Source organism: Spermophilus citellus (genome assembly GCF_964194105.1).
Source record: "Spermophilus citellus genome assembly, chromosome: 14".
NCBI classification, from domain to species: Eukaryota; Metazoa; Chordata; class Mammalia; order Rodentia; family Sciuridae; genus Spermophilus; species Spermophilus citellus.
The window spans coordinates 79,156,984-79,182,519 of NC_138194.1; the positions used below are offsets into that span (position 1 = coordinate 79,156,984).

Below are 25,536 nucleotides of genomic sequence, written 5' to 3' on the forward strand. Positions count from 1 at the left end.
GGGCAATGAAGTTTTTATCCAGAGAATTAAATATGTCAAGAAAAAGAAACAAAGTACATACAGATTATAAAGAAACAGAATTATCAGTACAAACAATCCAAAAATGCTGCAAAATTCAGTATTCCTTCAATATATCCATGGACTCAATCATTAAAAATTCAATTTAAGCCAGGTGTGGTGGTGTACACCTGTAATCCAAGTGTCTTGGGAAGCTGAGGCAGAAGGATCATGAGTTCAAAGCCAACCTCAACAATTTAGGGAGGCCCTAAGCAACTGAGTGAGACCCTATCTCATGATGTTAATGAAAAAGTTAAGTTAATTTGTAACATACTAAAAGAAATTACAGAATTCACTATGTCCTATTATTAGCAGCAATCAGAAAATAAAACAATAAAAATTTCACTTGATAACAATGGAAAATATAAGACATTTAGGATTAAAATTAAGAAGCTTTTATATATTACAAATTGTTGAAGAAAACATGATAAATTGAGAGATTTGTCATTTTAATATTTGAAAATATTACAAATTATGCATGAATTTATTCCTAAATAATTTAGAAAATTAACGCAGTCCCAGTCAAATTGTAAGGCCATTTTCTTACTTTGTTCTATGAGATATGAGACTCACAGAGAGCTCAAGTTTTCCACTCATAAGAAATCTACACTATGTCCACATTCTACAGATACCCTGGTCCTTTCATATATTTCCAAGTGATGATAGAAATATTGGAGGACTCCATGCATCTCTATTTTGCTGCCTTGTGAGTTTTCCCTTTCCCTCAAAAGTCTTCCTTATCTAATGCTATGAGTTCTTAGAAATTTATGCTGAGTCCTCATGATAGTCGTAAAGAAAAATACCCTAGTTGCCACTGCAAATGTAAAAGTTTCAATCATATGTGCAATATTTGATTTCTTTAAAAAAGAATAAAGGATCTGAAGAAAATATGGCACATTGTTAAGGTTTTTCTAGTTGTGTGGTAAATACTTTTTTATTCTATATAATTTTTAGTTATTAAAACTAAAAAGTAGCAAAAATTCAGAAGTATATAGTTTTAGAATTCAGTTTATAACTTGAGGAAAATTATCAGTATTCCTTCAATATATCCATGGACTCAATCATGAAAAATTCAATTTAAGCCAGGTGTGATGGTGCACACCTGTAATCCAAGTGTCTTGGGAAGAAGAGGCAGAAGGATCATGAGTTCAAAGCCAGCCTCAACAACTTAGGGAGGCCCTAAGAAATTCAGTGAGACCCTGTCTCTAATAAAATAAAAAAAGGGCTGGGGGTGTGGCTCAGTGATTAAGTGCCCCTAGGTTCAAACCTTGAAGCAAAAAACAAAACAAAACAAAACAACAACAAAAAAGATGCAAATATGTTCCTATAGGCATTAAATATAAAATTTCATAATTTCACTCATTTGGGGAATTTAAAATAATTTATCTCATTGAAATTGAGAATAGAGTGTTGGTTATCAGAGACTTGGTAGAGTTGGGGTTAGAGATAAGGAAAGAAGAATAAATGGGTACTGAGCTACAGTAAGATAGAAGTAAGAAGTCTGGTGAACTATTGGATGGGGGGGGTGACTATAGATAATGATAATGTACCATATATTTTAAAAAGCTATTAAAGAATTATTTAGAATGTTCTCACCATAAAAAATGATAAATATTTGAGATGATAAATATGTTTAACCTGATTTAAATATTACACAAGATATACATGTATTGCAACATTACATAAGAATCCGTAAATATGCACACATTTTATAAATTTACTTATTAATTTTAAAGATTTAAAAAGTAAATTCAAAAATAATACATAAAGTCTGAATTCAAGATAGTATATTTAGGGAAAAGATCCATAGGCATTCTAACATAATTTACTTAAGTACTTGCAGAAACATTATAAAACATTTTAATTATCATTATATTTTCCTCCATTCTGCCTATTGACACATTTAAATATTTGTAACATTATCTGCAACATAATTGTCCTATACTTTGTTCTCCTTATCACTGATAGTACTTTGAATAAAAGTACTTGAATAAAACTTTAGCTTCCAAGAAATATTTTTTGTTGTTCTATAATGTACTGTAGCTTTAGCCAACTACTGCATAATACTAATTGTTGTTTTTTTTTGCCTGATACATTTCCTTTAGTAGTAATTAGGGAAATACTAATTTCCTTCTCACCGATAGCAAAAGTCTATAGTGAGAACCCTTTTATGAGGCGAATTGTACATAGTCTGCATTAAAAATGCAATGGCTAATGCAAAATTATTCTCCTATATAAAATAACCAGAGTTTAAATCATTCATAGTAAAATTAAATCTTCATATTTACCTTTGTATTCTAGATGAAATCCAGTGTAACTAACAGATCCATCACTCCGAAAAGCCAAATGCATAGTATTTGAGCTGCTTTCTATTCTCTCTGGTAACTTGCTGTCTTGAAAACTTCCAATCAGTGGACTATTACTGTCTGGTCCATCATATATATAGAGAAAGTCATAATTTGGTTCTATGCTAAAACTAAAGAGAGAGACAGAGAGATAGATACAGAAAAAGAGAGAGGAAGTAGAATTATTATTTTTGCTAGAGTATTAACCATAATAATCATATAATCATATACTCAGTGCTTAAAAAGAACAATAGACCATGTCAAAATAATCTAATATAAAAAATTGGCTTGAAAATAAATACATTGAATATGAACGTCACATCAGCAGGGAAAAAGGAAAACAAAATCTTGATACTTTCAAATATTTCTACATTGTCAATTTATCTAGAGGAGATAGAAGATACTGTAAGGCAGAGAGAGTTTAACTAATGAAAGTTGTAGGATTTAGAGTCAGAAGATGTGAGTTTAAGCCTTGCTTCTGCCCTTCTTAGCTATGTATCCTTAATCAGTTACTATATCAATAAAGTGAATAGTGTTAGCTATTTTAAATAGCTTTATCCATGTACTTTACATCATGAAAATACTATGTCAAGGCTCCTATTTCAAGCACTGTATATTGTGTTAGCTTTTCATTTTTCTGAAAGTAAATATCTTCTTCTTTTAAAATAATGTAGGAGAAATCACATTGTTTCAAAATTAGATAATGTTGAAAATGATATTTTAGCATGTGAATTATTCAAATCAATATTTTAAATATTGCAGTTTCCATGATAAACTGGTTTTAACCTTCAAAAGCATGAGAATTTTCTTATAATGATCATATTAATCATATTCATTGAAAATAGGAGACAAACAATAAATTGATTTATTATCTAACTTTATATTGTGGCAGAGAAACACAGTGAAAAGAAATGAGCTCATCTGAGTCATTAAGAAAAGTCAACAAATTCCTGTTTTAAAATGAAAACAGTAAAGCTTGACAATGTTAAACATCCATCAGTAGCAAAACTAATTCAGTATTTTATCATTTTTGTATCTAAAAGAGATTTGTTAGGTGAAACATATTTCCAAATGTATGAAATGTATAGAGGTTAAGTTTGTACAGTTTTTCTCATCCTTAACACGTGTGCCTCCATAGGAAAGCTAAGTCCAGCCACTCAGTTGACTTGTGCATAAATGGTGGTGAAGAAAGCCTGGGATGGAGTACAAATTATTAACTTTTTCATATATAAATGTTCCTATAACATGAGGAAATTAGAGAAACTTCACACTATCATATTTTGTTTTAATGTATTCAGTTGCTTCCCAAGTCCAGTGAGTTTGTCTTCAAATCTTTCAGTGGAGCTGGGACCTGAATTTTGGTAACTGCTGGTACAAAAATGGCAAAAATCAGAAGATTGGGCCTGATTTCAATTACTCTTGTCCTGGGACAAAGCATAATCTTTGAACTTCATCTCTTTCCACATTAATATTTGATGGTAATTACAACTTCCTTGTCTATCTTAATGTTGGGAGGGACCAATGGAAACAAATGGTTTGTAATTGACACAGAAGTATTTATTATGTTCTGAAGGCTTAAAGCCTATTTAACAATGAAGTACAGAACATTTAAAAAAATTTAGTTTTGTCTTAAATGCTTAAAATGTTGATTTACAGCTCCTTTGAAAATGAAAATCGAACAAAAATTATTTTTTTCAAGGAAATTTTAACATCTTAGCCATAATATTTTCCCACAATAAGTGGAAGAATAGTACACTCTAATAGTAAATTATATTTTATAAGGCACTTTCATAAATATTAACTTGGTATTTCTAATAATCCTGTGATATAAGGAAAGGATTATGATTTTAATTTTATCAATAAGTACATAAGTGCCTTCAAAGTCAGTTATTTCCCTAAAGTCACATAATAAATGACAGCTGGAAACCAAATTTATGTCATGTGTTTCATTTAATGTAGTCTTCTACTCTTGATTTATTATCTAAAATAATTTCATAAGTAAACTAAGCCTTATTTCAAACATCTTGGTATTTCTAATGTCTATGTTTCATTTCCTCCACTTAAAAAATAGGGAAAATAATAGTATTTACTCAGGAAGTGGTCTTATAACAGGGTCCTTGCATATAACTAACAATATCATTTTTGTTGCATATATTTCATATATTCATAATTTTGCTAAATTTTTATGACTTCTCATTATCTTTACTGCTTTTTAAAAATCTGGCTTTGATATATTAGAAAATATTGTAAATTTAAGCTTAACATTTTACATAAATATTACTCAGCTTTAACACAATGGAGGCAGAAAGAGTGGTTGTTTTACCTCTCTGTAGGGTCAACCAACTGGTTATATAAGGAAAATTTCTACTTAGGAAATACTTTTGTTACTATTACCTAACACTTCCATGGAAACCTTTATGTGGCTCTGGGGATCAAGTCCAGGGCCCATGTATGCTGGGTAAGCAAGCAATCCACCATTGAGCAAAACCCACGACCCTTTTCATTGAAACATTTAGGAAAGAGGCCACATTCCATGACACAACTGTTGTCTCCATGTGAAGAAGGAGATATTCATTTAAATAAGTAACTTATTCAAGGTAACAAAGATGAGTGGCAAGGTTAGAACTCAAACCCAACTGAGTTTTTCCCAGATAGGTTGCACTCCTTATTATTTCAGTACTAAGCTTACCCTGTGATTTTTACTACTATATGACAAATGGAAGTTTGGAACACTCCTATGTAAAGCTCTATCTTGAGTCAAGTTCTGCCAAGAAGTTATACAGAAATAACCCATAAAAATTTCTTTGTCAGTTGGACTTAACAAGACCACAAAAAAGGAAAGTAGTTGGGAATATGTGTCTTTCCAAGCCCAGCAATAGTGCTGCACATGTGGGTTTTAAAATATTTTGAAAGGTTTTGAGTGGTGCAAATATGGAAGAAGAAAATTATTGAAGTGCTGACCTTTTAATCTTGAAGTTTAGGAAAAACTGAATTTTTGGATACAGTGATGATAAGTACAGAAAGAGAGGAAATGTTATAAAGAGATCAAACTTTTAGTCAGTAAACCTCTTGACCTTCAACATGTTACCCCAACTAGAAATCTGGTGAAGATTCTCACTCACTGACCTTCAAAACTGCTACACTATTATTCAAGGCTTTGCAAATTGTTAATTACAAAGTATTGGTATTGAGTTTGGAGAAAAATAATAATAAAAGTCAAACACAGAAACAAAAAAAAATCACCTAGTACAAACACTACAGTGAAATAACCAAAAAATATTTTTAAATGTAGACCTGTATAAGAACTCACCTGATGAATGCCAAGGAGATAACATAGTCAGTATTGACGGTGATAGTCCAGTCACAGTCCCTGCTATGTGGATATGGATGAGGAAAATTTGGCGAAAGAATAAAGCCTGAAGATCCTGTTAAATTGCCTCCACAGGGTGCTTTAATTTAAACAAGCAAACAAAATCCCTTAAGAGATTAATAAAATTCATTAGCTATCAATATTTGTGAAAACATTTCTCTAAGAGGGCTTATGAGATTTTGCAGCACAGACCTGACTTTCATGATACTGGATGCTTGAACACTGCATTTTCTTTCAAGAAAAATCATTAAAATATTGAATACATGATATGAACATGGATTCATTGAATTAAGCTGATTTTCTGGCTTCCAAAATAAATAAAAAATTACATATAAAGTTCTTTCTTTTTCCATTACTACTTTGTTTAGTGTAAAAAGAAACCATTTGTAAAGGGGTAAAGATGATTTCCCATGGAGATAAGAAGGTTACTAGAAAAAAATAGGGAAAAAAATAAAACAAAATAAAATCTTTATAATAAATGGAGGGCTAGGGGCTAGGGTTGTGGCTCAGTGGTAGAGCACTTGATAGCATGCATGAGGCACTGGGTTCAATCCCTGGCACCACATAAAAATAAATAAAGTTATTGTGTTCATCTACAACTAAAAAAATTAATAATAATAATAATAATAATAAATAGAGTAACAGATATAGTATCTTCAGCTGCTTTCATCTCTTCCCTGGTACCTTTTGTGTATTTATGGAACAAAAGGCTTTGATACTGTTAATGAGCAATAATGGATAATTTTCTGAGAAACTACAGTACTTTACAACTTTCTTATATTGAACATTAGGATATCCTTAAATCTAGTTGCCTGACTTAATGAAAATGGGCAGTTACTAAAGTCATGATAGTGGCTCAAATGAAGGTATCTGTAGTTTTTCAGTAGAGAGGCTCAAAATATTGTCAGTGGAATTCAGAAAATAGGTTCTTCAGGGGATTGTTTTTCTTTAGTCTTAAAACAGATATGTTCAGAAAATAATGTATTACAGAGTTGATAGCATCAACAACAACAACAACAAAAACAGGGAAATGGAGTCATGGATTCCCTGGTGGTGGGGTAGGAGAGTGGAATATAAATAAATACACGCACAGAGACATATACTTTGTGTTTGTGTGGGGTGGGTGGAAGACTGAATTTTCATGTTCTCATGATGTCTTCTACACATAATTGGCACATCAGCACTATTATGCGAGTTTTAAGATTATACTTCTGCCTGATAAATGTTACCCTTAAGCCAAAAGGCATGCTGATTCTTTTGACAGCAAAAACTGGTTTGGTTATATCAACATTTCAGCATTTCTGTTAGATGTGCCAAATCATCATTACTGTGTGAATGATAATTTCTGATACCTTTTATTGTGTTCCTCCATGCCCCATGGCTACCCATGTCTTAGTACCTCAGTTACTGTGTAGAAAATGAGCTTGGCTCCTACTATAATGGGGAATATTAAGTTGTTTAGACTTAATTGTTCAATACTCTTTTCCTATTATTTGTATATTTTTGTGGTATTTTTCAATGATTATGCATAAATTATCTCAACTGTTGGCACCCTCCTCCTTCAAACCTAAGTGAAGCCTAAATTTGAGGGTAAAGAGTCCTTCCAAATAATCAATTAAAACCATCAACCTGGTTACATAATCCCTTTGCCTTCTCCAGAACCTTTTCTAATTAATTATCTTTCATAAAGTCTCACATACTAAATATAAAACAAATTCCCTAAAAACTATTTCCTGTCTCCTTTATTTTTTAACAGAGGATTGACTTTTTACCTGATGTTTAAAAAATCCTCACATCCCTCCCCATATACTTTGTTGTTGTTGTTGTTCAGGAACAGAGCTTTTTGTAAGAAAACATAGTTCCCCATAAGATTTATATAAGACTCCCTTATTTGACAGTAACAAAACCAGACATAGACCTGGCAAATTCCAGTTCTCTGCCTCAAATGTTTAGTTCCTCTTTGTCCCTACTGATAAATCTTAGTAAAATTCTTGTCTACCTAACTTTCGTTATGTTTCTCTCCTTTCCCGAGGCTTCTGAACTTTGTCCCACACCTAGCTGTGATTTAGCATGCAATTCTTTCTGAGAACAGTACAACACTTTGATCTACCAATCAGGGGACACTCTTTCATTCCACTCTTCATTCTTTCTTGCCTTGCTTATTCTTTTCTATAGAAGAAAAACCATTTTTTGTCTAACTCCTGAACCACCTAGATCTCTGGCTGCAGAGATCTATGCCCTGTTGCAATAATCCCCTTCTACCAATTGCAATAGTCCTTCCTTCCCACATCCACACCACAAAATGTTTTTTGAATATGAGCTTCTTATTACTAAATGCAAATTATTTTTAATTTGATGCAACTAGGTATTTTTTTTGAAAGGGAAATTAATAGTGTCTCTGTACCTATGTTCTTTATTCACCAAGGGGGAGAAATTTGTTCTGTTTGTATCTCAAAGAAAAGTGCCAAAGTATTCATCCTGAGAATAATTACCTTATGTTTAGAATTTTATTTATTTAAAATTATATCCCAGGAGACACAATAACCTTTTTATTGCTTGGGAATGCAGATGTCTTTATCTGGTCTTTTCCTCATGCAGTTCTCTCCTCAACCATTGCTTTCTACCTCAGCCTCCTTGACTCCAAACAAATAATTCTTCATCAACCTTACTTGACTTTTATATTTACAAATATAATAGATAATTTTCTGTCTTTTTCTTTCTTTTCATATCCATAGTCACTATTACCTAGAAGTGAATTTGAATTCACCTTAAATTCATTCACTTAGTTTTTTGGAATTCAACTTCTATTCTTTTCCTAATGTTTTGTATAGATTCTTTTATTATTATTTAATTTATTTATTCTTCTTCTTTCACTTGATTTTATAATTTTGGTGTTCTGAGTTCCTAGTTAGTTTTCCTAATTTTTTATTCTATTATATTCCTTCTTCCATTTTTATATACTACTTATTCTTTTTCTATCTGTTCCTGCAGATCTCTGCTGAATTCTAAACCATAGGCCTGAGTGTTTACTGCATATCTCTACCTGGTAGTCTATAGGTACATCAGACATAGATTAACCAAAATACTCAAACCTCAGTTGAATTTGCATCTATCTCCATGTTCCTGAAAGGTTGGATTTACACTATCATCACCTAAATTCCTCAGACAGGAGACTAAAATTCTTCCTTTTTAAAAAATTGCTTCCTTATACCCAATCCATCAAACAGCCCAGCCAAGGCTCTATCTTACAATTATTTTTCAGTTTGGCCTTTTTTTCTTGCCTACCACCATATTTGTTGACCTGATTCATCTCTCTCTTTAGAATTACAACAGCTTCCTCTAAAGATAGTCTAGATTCTACCAATTTGTCCTCTCAGTGAAAATATCTAATCATAATGTGTTCACACATAAAATTCTGTATTTGTTTTACATTGCCTAAAGATAATGCTCAACTCCAGTACAGATTTCATGACCAGACCTCTGCAACTTTTCTGATCTCATCAACTCAAAAACTGTAGTTCTTTGTATTTCCAGGACTTTGCTTATCCAATTCCTTCTCCCTGAAATGCCATTTACCCTTCTACATTTATATAACTTTACTTACATTTTTAAGATTCATCACTGCTCTCAGGAAATTTTCCTGGAAATCCCAGCCTGAACTTTGTTTCAGCTACTCAATCTTCTCTAGTATCCATAGCAACCTTTCCTTATTTCTATTTCCCTTCTCATATTACATTTCGATATTCATTCAGGTGTCATTATTGACCATTAATATGTAAGCTAAAGACTGTTCCTTACATGGTACTTCATGCCTGGAATTCAGCACATACTAAATATTCCATGAATGCTGAATTACTAGTTCTTTTGATTATGAAAATAGAGAGATACATGTGCAATCTAATTTGTACCTTGGTGTTCTGATTAAAAAAACAGCTTAATTTGCATTTGGGGTTTTTAAAATCATATGTGAATTTGAAAAAAAATGTAAGAAAAATATGTGTAATAAAATGTAATAAAAATATGTGTAATAAATATAAATATGCATGTATTGTACATAAGATAATTGGAATGATAGTAAAATATTGCTTGTGATTTTTTTTTCAGGTGCTAAACTGGTGGGATTATGTTCAATTTGATGGATAGTGAAGGATCAATTTTGTTCATTTTACTTTTCCTTATTTTCTACTAAAAACGTTGGTATTCTTTATTGTTGAGAAATTTATATAGATACATATTGTATGTTTGAATCCTTGATCACTAAAGGTATAGAAAAAATCGTTACATATAGAAAAATCATTACATACATATTTATTGGATATTGTACATGATAATACTCTTAATTCATCACAAGTTCCCCTAAAATTTCTTTTATTTTAGTATTCAGATTATTTATCAAAGGATTCTCAATATAGTTCAATGCTGCTGTTGGTTTTGAAAATCTACAAAGCCAGGAAGACAAGCAAAAATGTTAGCTGACATTTTTTTTTTATTGGTTGTTCAAAACATTACATAGTTCTTGATATATATTTCACACTTTGATTCAAGTGGGTTATGAACTCCCATTTTTACCCCGTTTACATATTGCAGAATCACATCAGTTACACTTCCACTGATTTACATATTGACATACTCATGTCTGTTGTATTCTGCTGCCTTTCCTATCCTCTGCTATCCCCCCTCCCCTCCCCTCCCCTCCCCTCTTCTCTCTCTACCCCCTCTACTGTAATTCATTTCTCCCCCTTGTATTATTTTTCCCTTTCCCCTCACTTCCTCTTGTATGTAATTTTGTATAACCGTGAGGGTCTCCTTCCATTTCCAAGCAATTTCCCTTCTCTCTCCCTTTCCCTCCCACCTCTCATCCCTGTTTAATGTTAGTCATCTTCTCATGCTCTTCTTCCCTACTCTGTTCTTAGTTACTCTCCTTATATCAAAGAGGACATTTGGCATTTGTTTTTTAGGGATTGGCTAGCTTCACTCAGCATAATCTGCTCTAATGCCATCCATTTCCCTCCAAATTCTATAATTTTGTCATTTTTTAATGCAGAGTAATACTCCATTGTGTATAAATGCCACATTTTTTTTTTTTATCCATTCGTCTATTGAAGGGCATCTAGGTTGCTTCCACAGTCTTGCTATTGTGAATTGTACTGCTATGAACATCGATGTAGCAGTGTCCCTGTAGCATGCTCTTTTTAGGTCTTTAGGGAATAGACCCAGAAGGGGAATAGCTGGGTCAAATGGTGGTTCCATTCCCAGCTTTCCAAGAAATCTCCATACTGCTTTCCAAATTGGCTGTACCAATTTGCAGTCCCACCAACAATGAACAAGTGTACCCTTTTCCCCACATCCTTGCCAGCACTTGTTGTTGTTTGACTTTGTAATGGCTGCCAATCTTACTGGAGTGAGATGGTATCTTAGGGTGGTTTTGATTTGCATTTCTCTGCATTTGACTGCTAGAGATGGTGAGCATTTTTTCATGTACTTGTTGATTGATTGTATGTCCTCCTCTGAGAAGTGTCTGTTCAGGTCCTTGGCCCATTTGTTGATTGGGTTATTTGTTATCTTATTGTCTAATTTTTTGAGTTCTTTATATACTCTGGATATTAGGGCTCTATCTGAAGTGTGAGGAGTAAAGATTTGTTCCCATGATGTAGGCTCCCTATTTACCTCTCTTATTGTTTCTTTTTGTTAGCTGACATTTGTAAAACCTAAACAATCACTGAATAAAAATGAAACAAAACAAAACTATATTTTAAATATACTCAACCTTAAATAGCATTTAGAAATGCATTTTTACTTTTACTTATCTAATCAGAAAATTTTATTTTATCCAAAATAAAATCAGAAATCTATGAATTATATTTTTAGTTTCCATGGAATTCTTATATGAATGATTTATTCTGAATATAGTTTCTTGTGAAGCAGTTATATGGGCATCATCTATTGATAACTATTTTGCAATCTTCTTAATTTTTTTATTCCAATTCAATTTTATTTGTATCTACTGTTTTTCTGAGCAGTCTACCCATGCTAATGTCTTTGTTATTTACCTTCATATTGAGTGCTGCTACATTCCCTCTGGCAATGTCAAAGTAATCTTCACACTGTCAATTTCATTGGAATGAATTCTATTAACTTTTAAAGATGAAGTCTCTTCTGTTTGCTATTTGCTATGAGGCTGACTACTTCTACATGCAAGCAAAATGCTTTATGCTCCAGGGTCTGAGACATAGACTTATGGAGTTTCTAAACAGTTCAGGGTTTAATCTTTGGCATAGTATTTCCAATCATGGAGTTCTTTCTTATCAGTTTCAGAGGTCAGGCTTTTTGCAGCCTTAGCGATTTTTCAGACTTTTTTTTTTTTTTTTTAGGTTATTTTCTTTCTCAGAGAAGCTCTAATGCATATCTTCTCCTCAAGCTATCTTTCCCTACCAAAAAATAATATACTGTACCATAATCCACACAAATACTTTCCACAACCTGCTGGATTTAAGTAAACTTTGGAGCTCATTTTTTTTTTTTCTTCCTTGTTAGCTAGAGCATATTGTTGCCACGATGGAATTTTATGATTACATATCTCAAGAACTCATTAATCTCTTCCAATTTGAATTTTAGTATTTTCAAGAATAAAATTATTCAGTATTTTAGAATTCTACATAAAACATTTGGCATAATGTAGCCCTTCTGGTAATCCTATTAAGTGTACATATCTAAGAATGACAACAAAGTGAGAAATTCCACATAAATTCTGTGGTGTTCTATTATTTCCTCTCTATATAATAATTTTCCTGATGCACTATGTAGTCAAATTATACCTAATTAGAAACTAAAGTTTTAATTTAATTAGAACATTTTAGGTTAACTCAGTCATAAATAATTACATGAAAACAAATGTATGACCCATATTTTCAGTCTTTTTTTTCTTTGGAGAAATTTCTTAAATTTTTTTCTGCTTTTATGAGTATAATTATAGCAGATGCAAATTAATTGATGTTTAATTATTTAGAATCTTGCACTCATGAATAAAGAACAACTTAGGTGTAAGCAGGAAATAACTTGTAAAGGGAGATATAGTGAAGGACGAACTGACTGTAGCTATGGCCTTATTCTGTACTTAAGAAAAAAAAATCTAGTAAGATTACTTCTTTGTCATCTGCCTCATTTTCTACAGAAGAGATCTAGATCTGTCTGACTGGTTTGGGTCTTTGTTTATTTGGTTGTGGTTCCTTTTGGACAAATAGTGGGTTTTCTTTCTAATTATTATTGGTGCTTTTTAGAGAAACATTAGTATTCATTTTGAAATAATTACAAAAGCATGGAATGTAAGCAAATCATGTTTTTTAAATCCACCTTATAAAATAAAGAAAATGTGATGTTAAAAACAGATTTTTTTTTAGATTTTTATCTCAGTGAAAAATAGATTGATAACAGGAAAGTTTACTGTTTTATTGCTAAATTCCCAGTGTTCACTGTAGTAGTGGGGCACATGAAATGATTAATGATAAAAGCTTTTGCAACTTTTGCATGAGAAGTTACAATGTAGAGTAAAAAAAAAACTGAATATTTCAGTGAATGCATGAATTGTTCACTTCTTTTTTTTTTTTTTTTTAAATGCTTAACATCACTTTTCAGAAACATCTTTTGCCCATTTTTTTTTTTTAAAGAGAGAGGGGGAGAGAGAGAGAGAGAGAATTTTTAATATTTATTTTTTCAGTTATTGGCGGACACAACATTTTTGTTTGTATGTGGTGCTGAGGATCGAACCCGGGCCGCACGCATGCCAGGCAAGCGCGCTACCGCTTGAGCCACATCCCCAGCCCATGAATTGTTCACTTCTAAGTGAGGTTCTGAACATTCTTTTCCATGTGACTTTCAAAATAAATCACTATGAAATTATATTGAAAATATTTGTAAGTGAACAAAATTAAGTTTATCTCAAAAACATGCTATATTTGTGTGCAGTGAATGCCATTAGAAATACAATGATGAACAAGATATGGAATTTTCTCTCAGGCTGATTACCGTGAAATGAAAGACAGACTATGTAAATAAATAAAATTTCGAGTAGAGAAAATGTACTTCAATAAAAATGTATAGTAAATTCATGTTGATATCAATACTACAAGAGCTGAACAAAATAGTTTAAGATTAAACTAATTAATTATATAGAAGACTGTTTGATTGCTTTCATTTAACTCTTTCTCAGATCTAGTGCTGAAATAATTTGTATTTTTTCTAGAGCCTGACTGTGGACTCAAGGACAGACCATGTAGACAAAATTTAGACGTTGGAAGTATTAGTCATGTTACTACAACTCCTTAGACCATCAAAATAAAAATTGAAAAATTTTTTAAATACATGAATTAAATGAAAAGCTAAAGTTTTGGAACTCTCATATAGGTTCAGATAAAACTTTCTTTTTTAGAAGAAATAACTATTTTATAAGCAAGATCAGTATGGCCTATATGAAACATACAATCTGAATCCATTCCCAATTTTGAAAGCAATGGATAACTACATTAATGTACTAAATAAATGATGATCAGGATTTTTCAAGAGCTTTGATTTATAACTTTCTGAGGGCCTTAGGATTATTGAGGATCTAATGAAATTATGGAATCTTAGCTCATGAAAAAAAAATATGATCCTTTAAATTTTGTACATTTTGAGAAGGTTCATAGTCCTTTGAAATCTTAAGACTACCATATAGAATCTTTCATAATATATCTTTCTTAATATTATCAATACCAAATTTTAACCATTGTTTTACATTTATAGAAAATTTTAATTATTCTTTAATCATACCTATACAGACTGGTGGGCTGGGCTGCCAGAAGTATCGATTTTCTACCTGAATGCAGGTTATTCTTTCTTGTCCTTGAAGTTCATATCCAGGGTCACATTGAAAAACCACAGTGTCCCCAGGTTCTCTTCCATCTCCATTTCGAGTCCCATTCATGGGAATGCCTGGGTCACGACATGCAGTGGCAACTGAACCTATAAAGGGACCAAAACAAAACTTGAGTTTGGATACTAACAAAATCAGTTTTGAAGCTTCAAACTCCAAAGTTTAAAGTTTAGAACCTTTCACATAACTGTGTGCTTTTAGAATAACTTAAAACATGTTTAGATAAAATTTTAAATGTCTGCCCAATTAATCAATTTAATTAATAAATAGTTAAATTAATTAATTTGTACTGGTAATTGAATCCGGGGGCACTATATCACTGAGCCACATCCTCAGCCCTTTTTATTTTTAATTTTGAGACAAGGTCTTGTTAATTCATCAGACTGGCTTTGAAGTTGCATCTTCCTGCCTCGACCTCTTTATAGGTGTACACAACTGAAGCTGGCTACAATAAATTATTAACATACAAATTATTAACAAATTATTTATTTGCTTCAAGTTTTATAGCATTTTAGTGATTAAATATTAGAGTTTCTCAAAATCATTACATGTTCTGAGAAAGACACAGTGAAGGAGTTGAAAACTACATGCTGTGAGAAAATATTTGTCTGGGAGATACCTCATGAAAGACTTGTAATAGAGTATATTAAAAAAACCTCTCAAAACCAATTTAAAAAAGAAAGAGGAACCAGGCACAGTGGTGCGTGCCTGTAATTCCTGAGGCTCTGGAGGCTGAGGCAGGAGGATAGCAAGTTCAAAGCCAGTCTCAGCAAAAGTGAGGCACTAAGCACTCAGTGAGACCCTGTCTCTAAATAAAATACAAAATAGGGCTGGGGATGTGACTCACTGGTCAAGTGCCCCTAATTTCAGTCCCCAGTAGCTGCCCCCCCCACTTCTGTAAATAAATAAAAAGGAAGAAAGAAATCAATAATGGGACCAATTATAAAGTGGACAAAAGACATTCCAAAGAAATCATATCAAACAGCACATGCAAAGCTGTTCAACATCATTGACAATCAAAACCACAATAAGATATTACATTTATATCAGATTTGCTGAATTATTTTTTAAATAAATAGGTTTATATGACAACACTAGATTCTGCCAAGATTATGGAGAAAACTTCATCCTGATAAATTGTTGTTGGGAATGTAAACTGGTACAGCCACTCTGTAAAGGACTGTGGCAGTTTCTTGCAAAACTAAGTTTGTGTTTGCTATAAAACCCAGAAACTGCACCCCTGGGAATTTATCCCAGAGAAAATGATTAAACTGTGGTGAATTCATATTCAGCAATATAAATGAATGATCCCCATCCATACTTTGAATGGATGTCAGGGAAATTGTGCTGTGTAAAAATAAAATATCAAAAGTTATATATTGCTTGATTCCTTTAACATTCTTGAAGTGACAAAATTATAAAAGGGCAAAATGGATTGGTGGTTGCTCACCATTGAGCACATAAGAAGATTGAGGAAAGAAACTAGCTATAATCAAGTAGTATGAGGGGACCTGGTGATGAAACTACTCTGAATCTTGACAGTAAGGGTAGTCACAGAAATATACCGAGGACTAAATAAACATATACCTGGCACATGTGTGTGCATGCAAAATTGATGAAATCTAAATAATGTTAGGGAATTGCATCAATATAAGCTTTCTGGTTGTAATGTTGTACTGTTTCTATGCAAGATGTTATTATTGTGGGGGAAAACTTGGTAAAAGGTCTACAGAGTCTTTCTTTATTTTTTATAGAAGAGTGGAAAAAGCTACAATTCCATAAAAATAGAAATCATTAGAAGAGAGTACTATGAGACCATTTAAAAAAAAACATTATTTTTCTATGCACATATATAACACCAATACAATTAATACCAATTATTCAGATTAACAGAACAAAAATATTTTAAAATACCAGAATGCAGAATGCATGTAGTTTCAAGACAAGGAAGCCATTAAAATTTACATTTAAGCTACTATTAAGCTACATTTACAAATGAAAGATCCAGTGCTTGTGCAAATTATTCTTAATAGTTTATTAAACCATTTTTAATAGTCATTAAAATCATGTCTTGAATTGCTGGATTAATGACACATAAGCAATATTCAATCATTTATTTATTTACTAACTCAATATATGCCAGACATTGTAGTAGGTACTCAGAATACAAAGAAATGAGTGGAAACAATAGAATTGAAGAGTCTTCAGTTTTTATGGATTGATCAATATAGCAATAATCTGAAAATCAATCCATCAAGCTTGTTGCCACTCATCTATCTAATACACATATATAACAAAGAAACCAGAGAATGTCTGTAGTTTCATAGTGTACTGACTTGAGTTGTATGGTAATCAAGAGGACCTTAACAACATAAAGCTGAACAATGAGACTACCTGCCAATTTTAGTGGAGATTATATATACATTTTTTAGCATTCTTAATGAAGTTAATAGAGTTAATGCCTTAAAAAACTGAAAAAATATATTGGCAAGATATTAAACCTAACTCTGCCTCAAAGCAGTAACAAAAAAAGTGAACGTCTATGTTTATGTAGATATACATACATATATTTGTGTCTACATTTTTTTAAGGAATTTACCTTGAACAGTCACCTTTTAAGGGGAAAAATGTTACATTTTAAAGAATTAATTTTAGTATTACTTTTTTTGAACGGTTGCAAAATGTAGCTTCATTTACCATTTTGCTAATCATTTAATGAAGCAAAATCTAGTTAGTTTCCTAACTCCTATTCTAGCAGGATGATCTTTTAATAATTAAAAGACCTATAGGGTTTGCTTCTTTTATTAAAATTGTAGAATTCCTGAGCAATGATCCAGGACTTAGAAAGTATAATTTCTTTAATTCTCATAACAAACCTATGAGTCAAACGCCATCATATTCTTATTTTAGAGTAACCTGTTAAGTAACCTACCTTAACTTTTACAAAAACTAAGAACAAGGATTTAAAGCTTAGTATGTCTGATTTCAGAACTGAACCAAAACCACTGAATTTTACAGAAGATCATCTTCTTCTACCTGTAAGTATCTCAGAAATTCAAATTCTTCCCCTTTAGATAATAATATAAAATAATAAGCCCTATTAAGACACTTTGGAAGGTAGAAATTACATCCATAAGTAGAAAAACTACAGGTGACATAAATGCAAATCTACCTTTAAAAATATTCATTCTATCGTCCATTTTAGTTATTTTTGAGAAAGTTGGTCTCAATGATTAGGATAGCAATTGGGCCCTTACTAGAGAATAGAAAGGGAAGTATAGGGACTTGGTTTTAAAATTCTGGGGAATTTTGTTTGTTCATACCTATTAGTGTTCCTTAGAAGAGAACTAAGCAAAACATCAGGCATTACAGGATCTGAGCAGATAAGGATTTTTTATGAAGTGTTTGTTGTCATCAACTCAACCATTATGATTTGTTGATTTGCTCTGAAATTTTTTCCACCAAAACTAAAACTGACCTTTGATGGCACTTACAATACGTAACTAAAGAATGTTGTTCTACAAGCAAGATTTACATTAAGAATATTTTCACTGGAAAGAAGTATGTAAATGATATGGAGATTGTTATTTAAATAGAAGTAACATAAAAGATTACTAGAAAACTTCAATTTTAAGGGTCTATGTACCATGTCCTTTTGTGCTGAACTGTTATGTACTCCAAAATTGCTAAGTTTATGATGAATATTTTCCAAAACTAAAAATGTATGTATAGTGATATTAGGAAAACATCAGGATGAAAGAAATTGGTATCATCATGTCTTAACTATGAGGGGAAAATGAGTTTTTGCTTTACTGTTAGATTTTCTAGGCTTAATGACTTAAAGCAAGAACAAATAGTTAAAGTAAGAAGGCTTTCATATAACATCTAATACATAATATGTGAGAATATACATTTACCTTTAGTCCTAGTTGACTTGAAAGAAAAGACATGGCAAACCTCTGATGTTCCTTTTTTTTTTCCAATCTCAATTAGTAAGCAAATTAAGAGTAAGATTTCAAAGTGCAACAGAAAATGATGGTGTTTAATGAAAAACCAAATAAGATTTTTACTTCCTGGATTCACTTGAGTTCTAAAAACAATCACTGAAATACATAAAAAATTACTTGGTGTGAAAATTGTCTTATTTTCTTATTCAAAGTTTGGACTTCATACTGATTATATTCTGTGTTTGTGGGAAGAAAAAAATACTAATTTCAGCACCAATCATTCTTTTTTTTTTCTGATTTAATTTTTTTTTATTGTTGGTCGTTCAAAACATTACATATTTCTTAAGAACCAATCATTCTTATTTTCTGTATTAAATAGAAACTATAGCCAGTGAAGACACAAATAACCATTTAAGGAGCTATATTGCATATAATTCTCAAAATATATAATCCTTATTTGAATTTTATTTTTGTTGTTATTTATAATTCTAGATTTTGATCTTTTATTTTATCCTATCTGATTCTGGTATAATATATAGGATCTCTCTCTCTCTCTCTCTCTCTCTCTCTCTCTCTCTCTATATATATATATATATATATATATGTAATTGTTTTATCAATTACTGTAAACATAACAATAAAAAGTATATAACAGGAAATATGCATTTTACATATACTGGCCACCAGTATATTAACATCAATAATTTCTACTTTATCCTAAATTTCTTTAGTTCAAATTGCATCAGAATAAATTAATGGAATATTAGTATCTTTGTTCTATTAGGTTTAATTGTTCTGTTCATGCTTCCTTTTTCCTGACATAAATGTGTTGAGTAAGCACAAATTCCAACAAAGATAAAAGGACTTAATAATCTTGTTTTCTAATCTATAATCATGTCATAAAAGAAACATTCTGAAAAGTGAAATGGCTTATAGGCTCTAACACCCAAATGTAATTTGAACTTGACTCTATATTCTATGAAACTGAAAATAAAAACTGGACACATTTCTTGCTTTCTTCACCTCACAAGGACAAGGATTTTAGTCTAGAATGGAAATTTCCAAGTAGCTAGTCTGTTCTACAGCTGTGATTTCCACTTCATATGCCAGCTGATTATTAATAAAGATGACACTCATGGGGCAATGGTATATAAATAGAAGTGTACGTAGATAGTTTATATTGTTAATAAGTAGTATGTGTCAGCCACCTTTTGCATTTGCATACTTTGAGCTGTATCTCATTTACTTCACAAGTTATCTTACTAGATAACTTACTAGTTATCTAGTAAGATAACTAATACAGGTGCAGTATCTAGTTACTATGGTGATGTCCTTTGTGAGAAGGCTTTGTGCTACAGTCTTATCAGCCTATATAAATAATGCTATTATTATACACATTTTCAAATGAGTAAACTGAGGCATAAAAAGGCCGAGAAATTTCCTCAATATCATACAGATGTTTGGGGTAAAGTGGGAATGCATACATGTCAAGAGCCATCTGTGGGCTGTGTGTGGACTATTGTGCATCTCAGCCTAATGAATAGGAGAATCTGGTGTCTGGGAACTTCCAGTGGACATTTCCTCTGTGTAAGACTGCCCAGAGACATTGTGAGCCCTATTCAGCTCTGCCTAGTCCCACACAGCATCAGTGATGGGGTGACTTGCTGCAGTTGTACAGCCCCTCTGAGATGGGTGTGACCTGCCAAGATGTCAATGAACCTACTGACTACAAGACATCACACACAAAGCAAGACTCCACTCCTGAACCTTATCCCTGCCTCTGACGTACCTCCTTAAGTAAACCACAGGAACCATTTTCTAATTGCCTACCTCCAGCTGCTCTGTGAACTGGATCTTTCAGGAGCTTCACCTTTTTAAACTATCTTTGTGACTTTGTCTTGTGTTCTTCAATAATTATTCTAGACTTTAATTTCTTAGGTGGCTTACACCCTTCTTGGCAAGAAGAAGAAACAAGTAATAAGAGGCTGGTTGTCTCCCCACACGTATAGGAGACTACATCATTATTTCCTCTTAAATAAAAGTGACATGGTCTTTCAAAAAATTCCACCAGAAAACTTCTAGAACTAGTAAAAAGTGAGTTCAAATTCAGCAAAGTAGCAGGATATAAAAATCAACACCCATAAATAAAAGGCATTTCTGTATATTAGTGACAAATCCTCTGAAATATAAATGAAGAAAACTATCCAATTTACAATAATCTCAAAAAATTAAATAAAATACAGGGGAATCAGCTTAACTAAAGAGGTGAAAGACCTCTACAATGATGCTAAATAAAGAAATCAAAGAAGACCTTAGAAGATGGAAAGATCTCCCTTGTTTTTGGATAGTCAGAATTAATATTGTCAAAATGACCATACTACCAAAAGTACAATGCAGATTTAATGCAATTCCGATCAAAATCCCAATGACATTCCTCAAAGAAACAGAAAAAGCAGTCATGTGTATGTATTCTGACCATGGAAATGTACAGGGAAGCGTTTCTCTGGTGAGCAAACTCCTGAGGGGTAACAGGTACTGTGTTTTCCACTTTTGGAATTCCCAGCAGTTTATCCTTGAAGCTAGTAAGATAACTAATACAGGTGCAGTATCTAGTTACTATGGTGATGTCCTTTGTGAGAAGGCTTTGTGCTACAGTCTTATCAGCCTATATAAATAATGCTTTGCAATTTGGCCTCTCTACCATGTTTCTTTCCTGCCTCTGCATCTTGACTCTGTGTCTCCTTTTTATTTTCCTTACAGCCATGAAATTCATCTGGAAAAATAAGAGACCCAGAATAGCTAAAGCAATCCGTAGCAAGAGTGAAGCAGGCAGCATCACTATATGAGATCTAAACTGTACTACAGAGCAATAGTAACAAAAACAGCATGGTAATGGCACCAAAGTAGACTTGTAGACCAATGGTACAGAAAAGAGAACACAGAGACTAACCCACATAATTACAGTTATCTTATATTAGACAAAGGCAGCAAAAACATACATTGGAGAAAAGATAGTTTCTTCAACAAATGGTGCTGGGAAAACTGGAAATCCATTTTCAACAAAATGAAATTAAACCTCTATCTCTCAACATGCACAAAACTCAAAGTGGATAAAGGACCTAGGAATTAAACTAGAGACCCTGCTTCTAATAGAAGAAAAATTAGGCCCAAATCTCTGTCATGTCGAATTAGGCCCAGACTTCCTTAATAAGACTCCTATAGTGCAGGAAATAAAATCAAGAATCAATAAATGGGATAGATTCAAACTCAAAAGCTTCTTCTCAGCAAAAGAAATAATCAATGAGGTGAATAGAGAGCCTACAGAATGGGAGCAAATTTTTACTACATGCACATCAGATAGAGCACTAATCTCTAGGATATATAAAGAACTCAAAAATCTAAACACCAAAAAAAAAAAAAAGAACCCAATCAATAAATGGGCCAAGGAACTGAACAGACACTTCTCAGAAGATGATATACAATCAATCAAAAAATATATGAAAAAATGTTCAACATCTCTAGCAATTAGAGAAATGCAAATCAAAACCACTCTAAGATTTCATCTCACTCCAGTCAAAATAGAAGCTATTAAGAATACAAACAACAATAAGTGTTGGCTAAGAAGTGAGGATTGTAGCCAATATGGAAAGCAGTATGAAGAACCCTTGGAAAACTGAGAATGGAACCACCCTTTGACCCAGCTATCCCACTCCTTTGTCTATACCCAAAGGACTTAAAAACAGCATACTATAGGGACATCAATGTTTATAGCAGCACAATTCACAATAGCTTAAGTGTGGAACCAACCTAGATGCCCTTCAATAGATGAATGGATAAAAAATAAAATGTGGCATATATACACAATGGAATATTACTCAGCAATAAAAGAGAATAAAATCATGGCATTTGCACCCAAATGATGAGTTAGAGAATATAAGGCTAAGTGAAGTTAACCAATCCTTAAAAACCAAATGCTGAAATGTTTTCTCCAATATAAGGATGCTGATTCATAATGGAGTGGGGAAGCATGGGAAGATTAGATAAATTCTAGATAGGGCAAAAGAGTGGGAGGGAAAACGAGGCAGACATGAGGGTAGAAAGATTGTGGAATGAGATAGACATCATTACCCTAAGTTCATGTATAAAGACACGAATGGTGTGACTCTACTTTGTATACAGCCAGAGATATGAAAAATTGTGTTCTATATGTGTAATATGAATTGTAATGCATTCTGCGTTCATATATAACAAAATAGAAAAAAAAATTTAAAAATAATAGGGTCTTTGTAATAAAATGCACTTAAGGTATTCACTAAGGTATTAAACTCAATGATAAGATTACTTAAATGGAAATTTCTAAAGCATTTACATTTAAAAAATCAGAAAAAACATCTATATACTTATCATTCTCATTAGAGTAGTCCTAAGCCCTACACATTTATCACGATTTAAGTACAAAGTACTAATATCTCATTTAAAACAGTAACGTCTCAATTGGTATGCACTATGTCCAATCAAAGCCTGTTCTTAAGAAAAATAAACTGTTGTTCAATATTAATACTAATTAATTTATAGATCAATAAAATTATAATTAGAGTGATTATATTGTGCATGACACCTGGCTAGAGGCTAAAGTAATACCCTTAAGCTAAAATAAAAAACTTACCAAAAATAATACCATCATCTTCATTTTTAAATAGGTAAAATAAGCCCCAGAAATGTTAACTACTTGTTCTTAGCAGAGCTGGGATTTGAGCTTGAACAGCAGGGTTCTTAACCACTATAGCATATTGTCTCAGCACAAAACTATCCCCTTACCAGAAATAACAACATAAAGCTATATTCTACTAGTGGGACTTTGACAATTGTTTACTGATGAAAGAATTAGTCAATAAATAAATAAATAAATAAATAAACAAACACTGTTTGAAATTAAAAGTAAAGTAATTTATTAAGCTATTTGAATTCCTTTATTAAACACATAGACAAAAAAATTCTACTGGTATTTTTACCATAAAACAATAGAGTTGAGGTTACTTTTATAGTTATTATTAGAAATAGCAGAAATAAAATTTATCTACTTTTTTTCCAGCTGATATATTTAAGTAATTATAATACAAAGGATATTTTAATTCCAATTATTTTTACATTCATTCTTTCCATTCCCCCTTTTGTTTGATTTCCTTTTAATTCATTGAGAGATTAGAAGCAATAAGATAGGAGCAACCTCCCTCCTTACTACCACCAGATCTATCATCCACTGGAATTTGTACCCATATTATCTACTTTCCTCCTATTGTATTGGGGAAGTTACTCTTCTCTATGTAAAGTTAACCATAGTGCTTGTGTTGTTTATAAATGTCCCTAATTATGTATTTATTTATTTTTTGTTGTTGTTTTTACTTTTTTTGTGGTACTGGAGACTGAACCCAGGGGACTGTACTACCAAGTTACATCCTATGTTACATTCCTTTTTCTTTTATCATTTTTCTTTTCTTTTTGAGACAGTCTTGCTTATTTAATGAGGTTGGCCTTGAACTTATGATCCTCCTACCTCAGCCTCCTAAATCACTGGAATTATCTACAGCATCCAGAAAAGCCTCTCTCCTTCTTAAAGACTTCATTCCTAAATATTTTTCATCTCTTCTGAATTACCAGTTTCTAGTTTTGTACTGGATCATTCTCAATAACCTGGAAATGTGACTTTTCCCATCTATTTTAATCAAACTCAAAGTGAACAATCAAAAAACTCATTGCAACTTCATCCTCTCTTTCTTTAGTAATAACCTATTAACTCTTCTGAGAGAGATACCTCTAGAGCCTTATCTATCTTTATCAACAGTCTTTTATCTATTTTACTAATTGCTCTTTTTTAAATACAAGTTGCCAAGTGCAAGGCAACTTTTATGCCTTCTTTCAGAAACCTTTCAGCAACATTTATCACAGCTGACTATTTCTTCCTTCTTCACCTGCTTTCTTTTCTGGACCTCCAATTCACCAGTCTATTCTGATTGTTTTAGTCAGCTTTTTCGCTGTTATGACTAACAGGACCCAACCAGAGGAACTATAGAGAAGGAAAACTTTATTTGGGGGCTCACATTTTATAGGTCTTAGTCCATAGAAGGTCAATTCCATTCCTTGGGGCTAGAGGTGAGGCTGAATATCATGGTGGATGAATGTGGCAGATAGAAGCAACTCAAATGATGATCAATGAGCAGAGACTCCACTTCCCAGTTACAGAATATATACCCTGTAGCCATGCCACCAATGAACCACTTCCTCCATCCACACCCCACCTGCCACCAGTGATCATTTAGTTAATCCATCAGGGATTAATTCACTGATTAGGTTAAGGCTATAACTCAATCATTCTTCCTCCAAACTTTCTTGCATTGTCTCATATGTGAGCTTTTGGGGGACACCATATCTAAACCATAACACTAACTTTCTTTCTGGCTGCTATTTGTTCATATCTTTTGCTGTGGCTACATTGTTAACCTGATGACTAAGAGCTGGAACAACTCAAGATTTTGTCCTGAGTACTCTTCTAATTTTCCACAATTTCACCCTGTGAAAAGAATCATTTTCACAATTTCTGGCAACTTCATTCAGTCCCATGATTTGGGGTACAATTTTTATATCCTGTTTTAATTTTTTTCTCTGAGTTCTAGACCATTCTGTTCAACTATTTAACTTTTTCATATATATATATATAATAGACTTTCCAACTTATCATGTCTAAAATACTTATAAAATTATAAAATGTTTTAATTTTCATGTTTGAAAAATAAAATTTGAAATTTCACCTTGGTAAATGTTTCCTGTGTCATTGACGTGATTAAAAATATCCTCCTAAATTGCTCTAACTAGATAAAATCATTTTTGTTAGAAATAAGTCCACAGTCCTAG

The 25,536-nt window shown here is 32.3% G+C and overlaps 1 protein-coding gene across 3 annotated transcripts in view; it reads right to left on the bottom strand.

Annotated features, from left to right (window-relative positions):
• Positions 1-25,536, bottom strand: part of CSMD3 (CUB and Sushi multiple domains 3) — a gene marked incomplete at both ends in the record, with an annotated part of 1,157,568 nt that overhangs the window by 253,403 nt on the left and 878,629 nt on the right. For all 3 annotated transcript variants that reach the window (XM_081266797.1, XM_081266796.1, XM_081266795.1), the window contains 3 exons: positions 2,346-2,533; positions 5,713-5,851; positions 14,578-14,769. In XM_081266797.1, the coding sequence (XP_081122923.1) occupies positions 2,346-2,533; positions 5,713-5,851; positions 14,578-14,769 (519 nt within the window). The remainder of the gene's footprint in view (positions 1-2,345; positions 2,534-5,712; positions 5,852-14,577; positions 14,770-25,536) is intronic.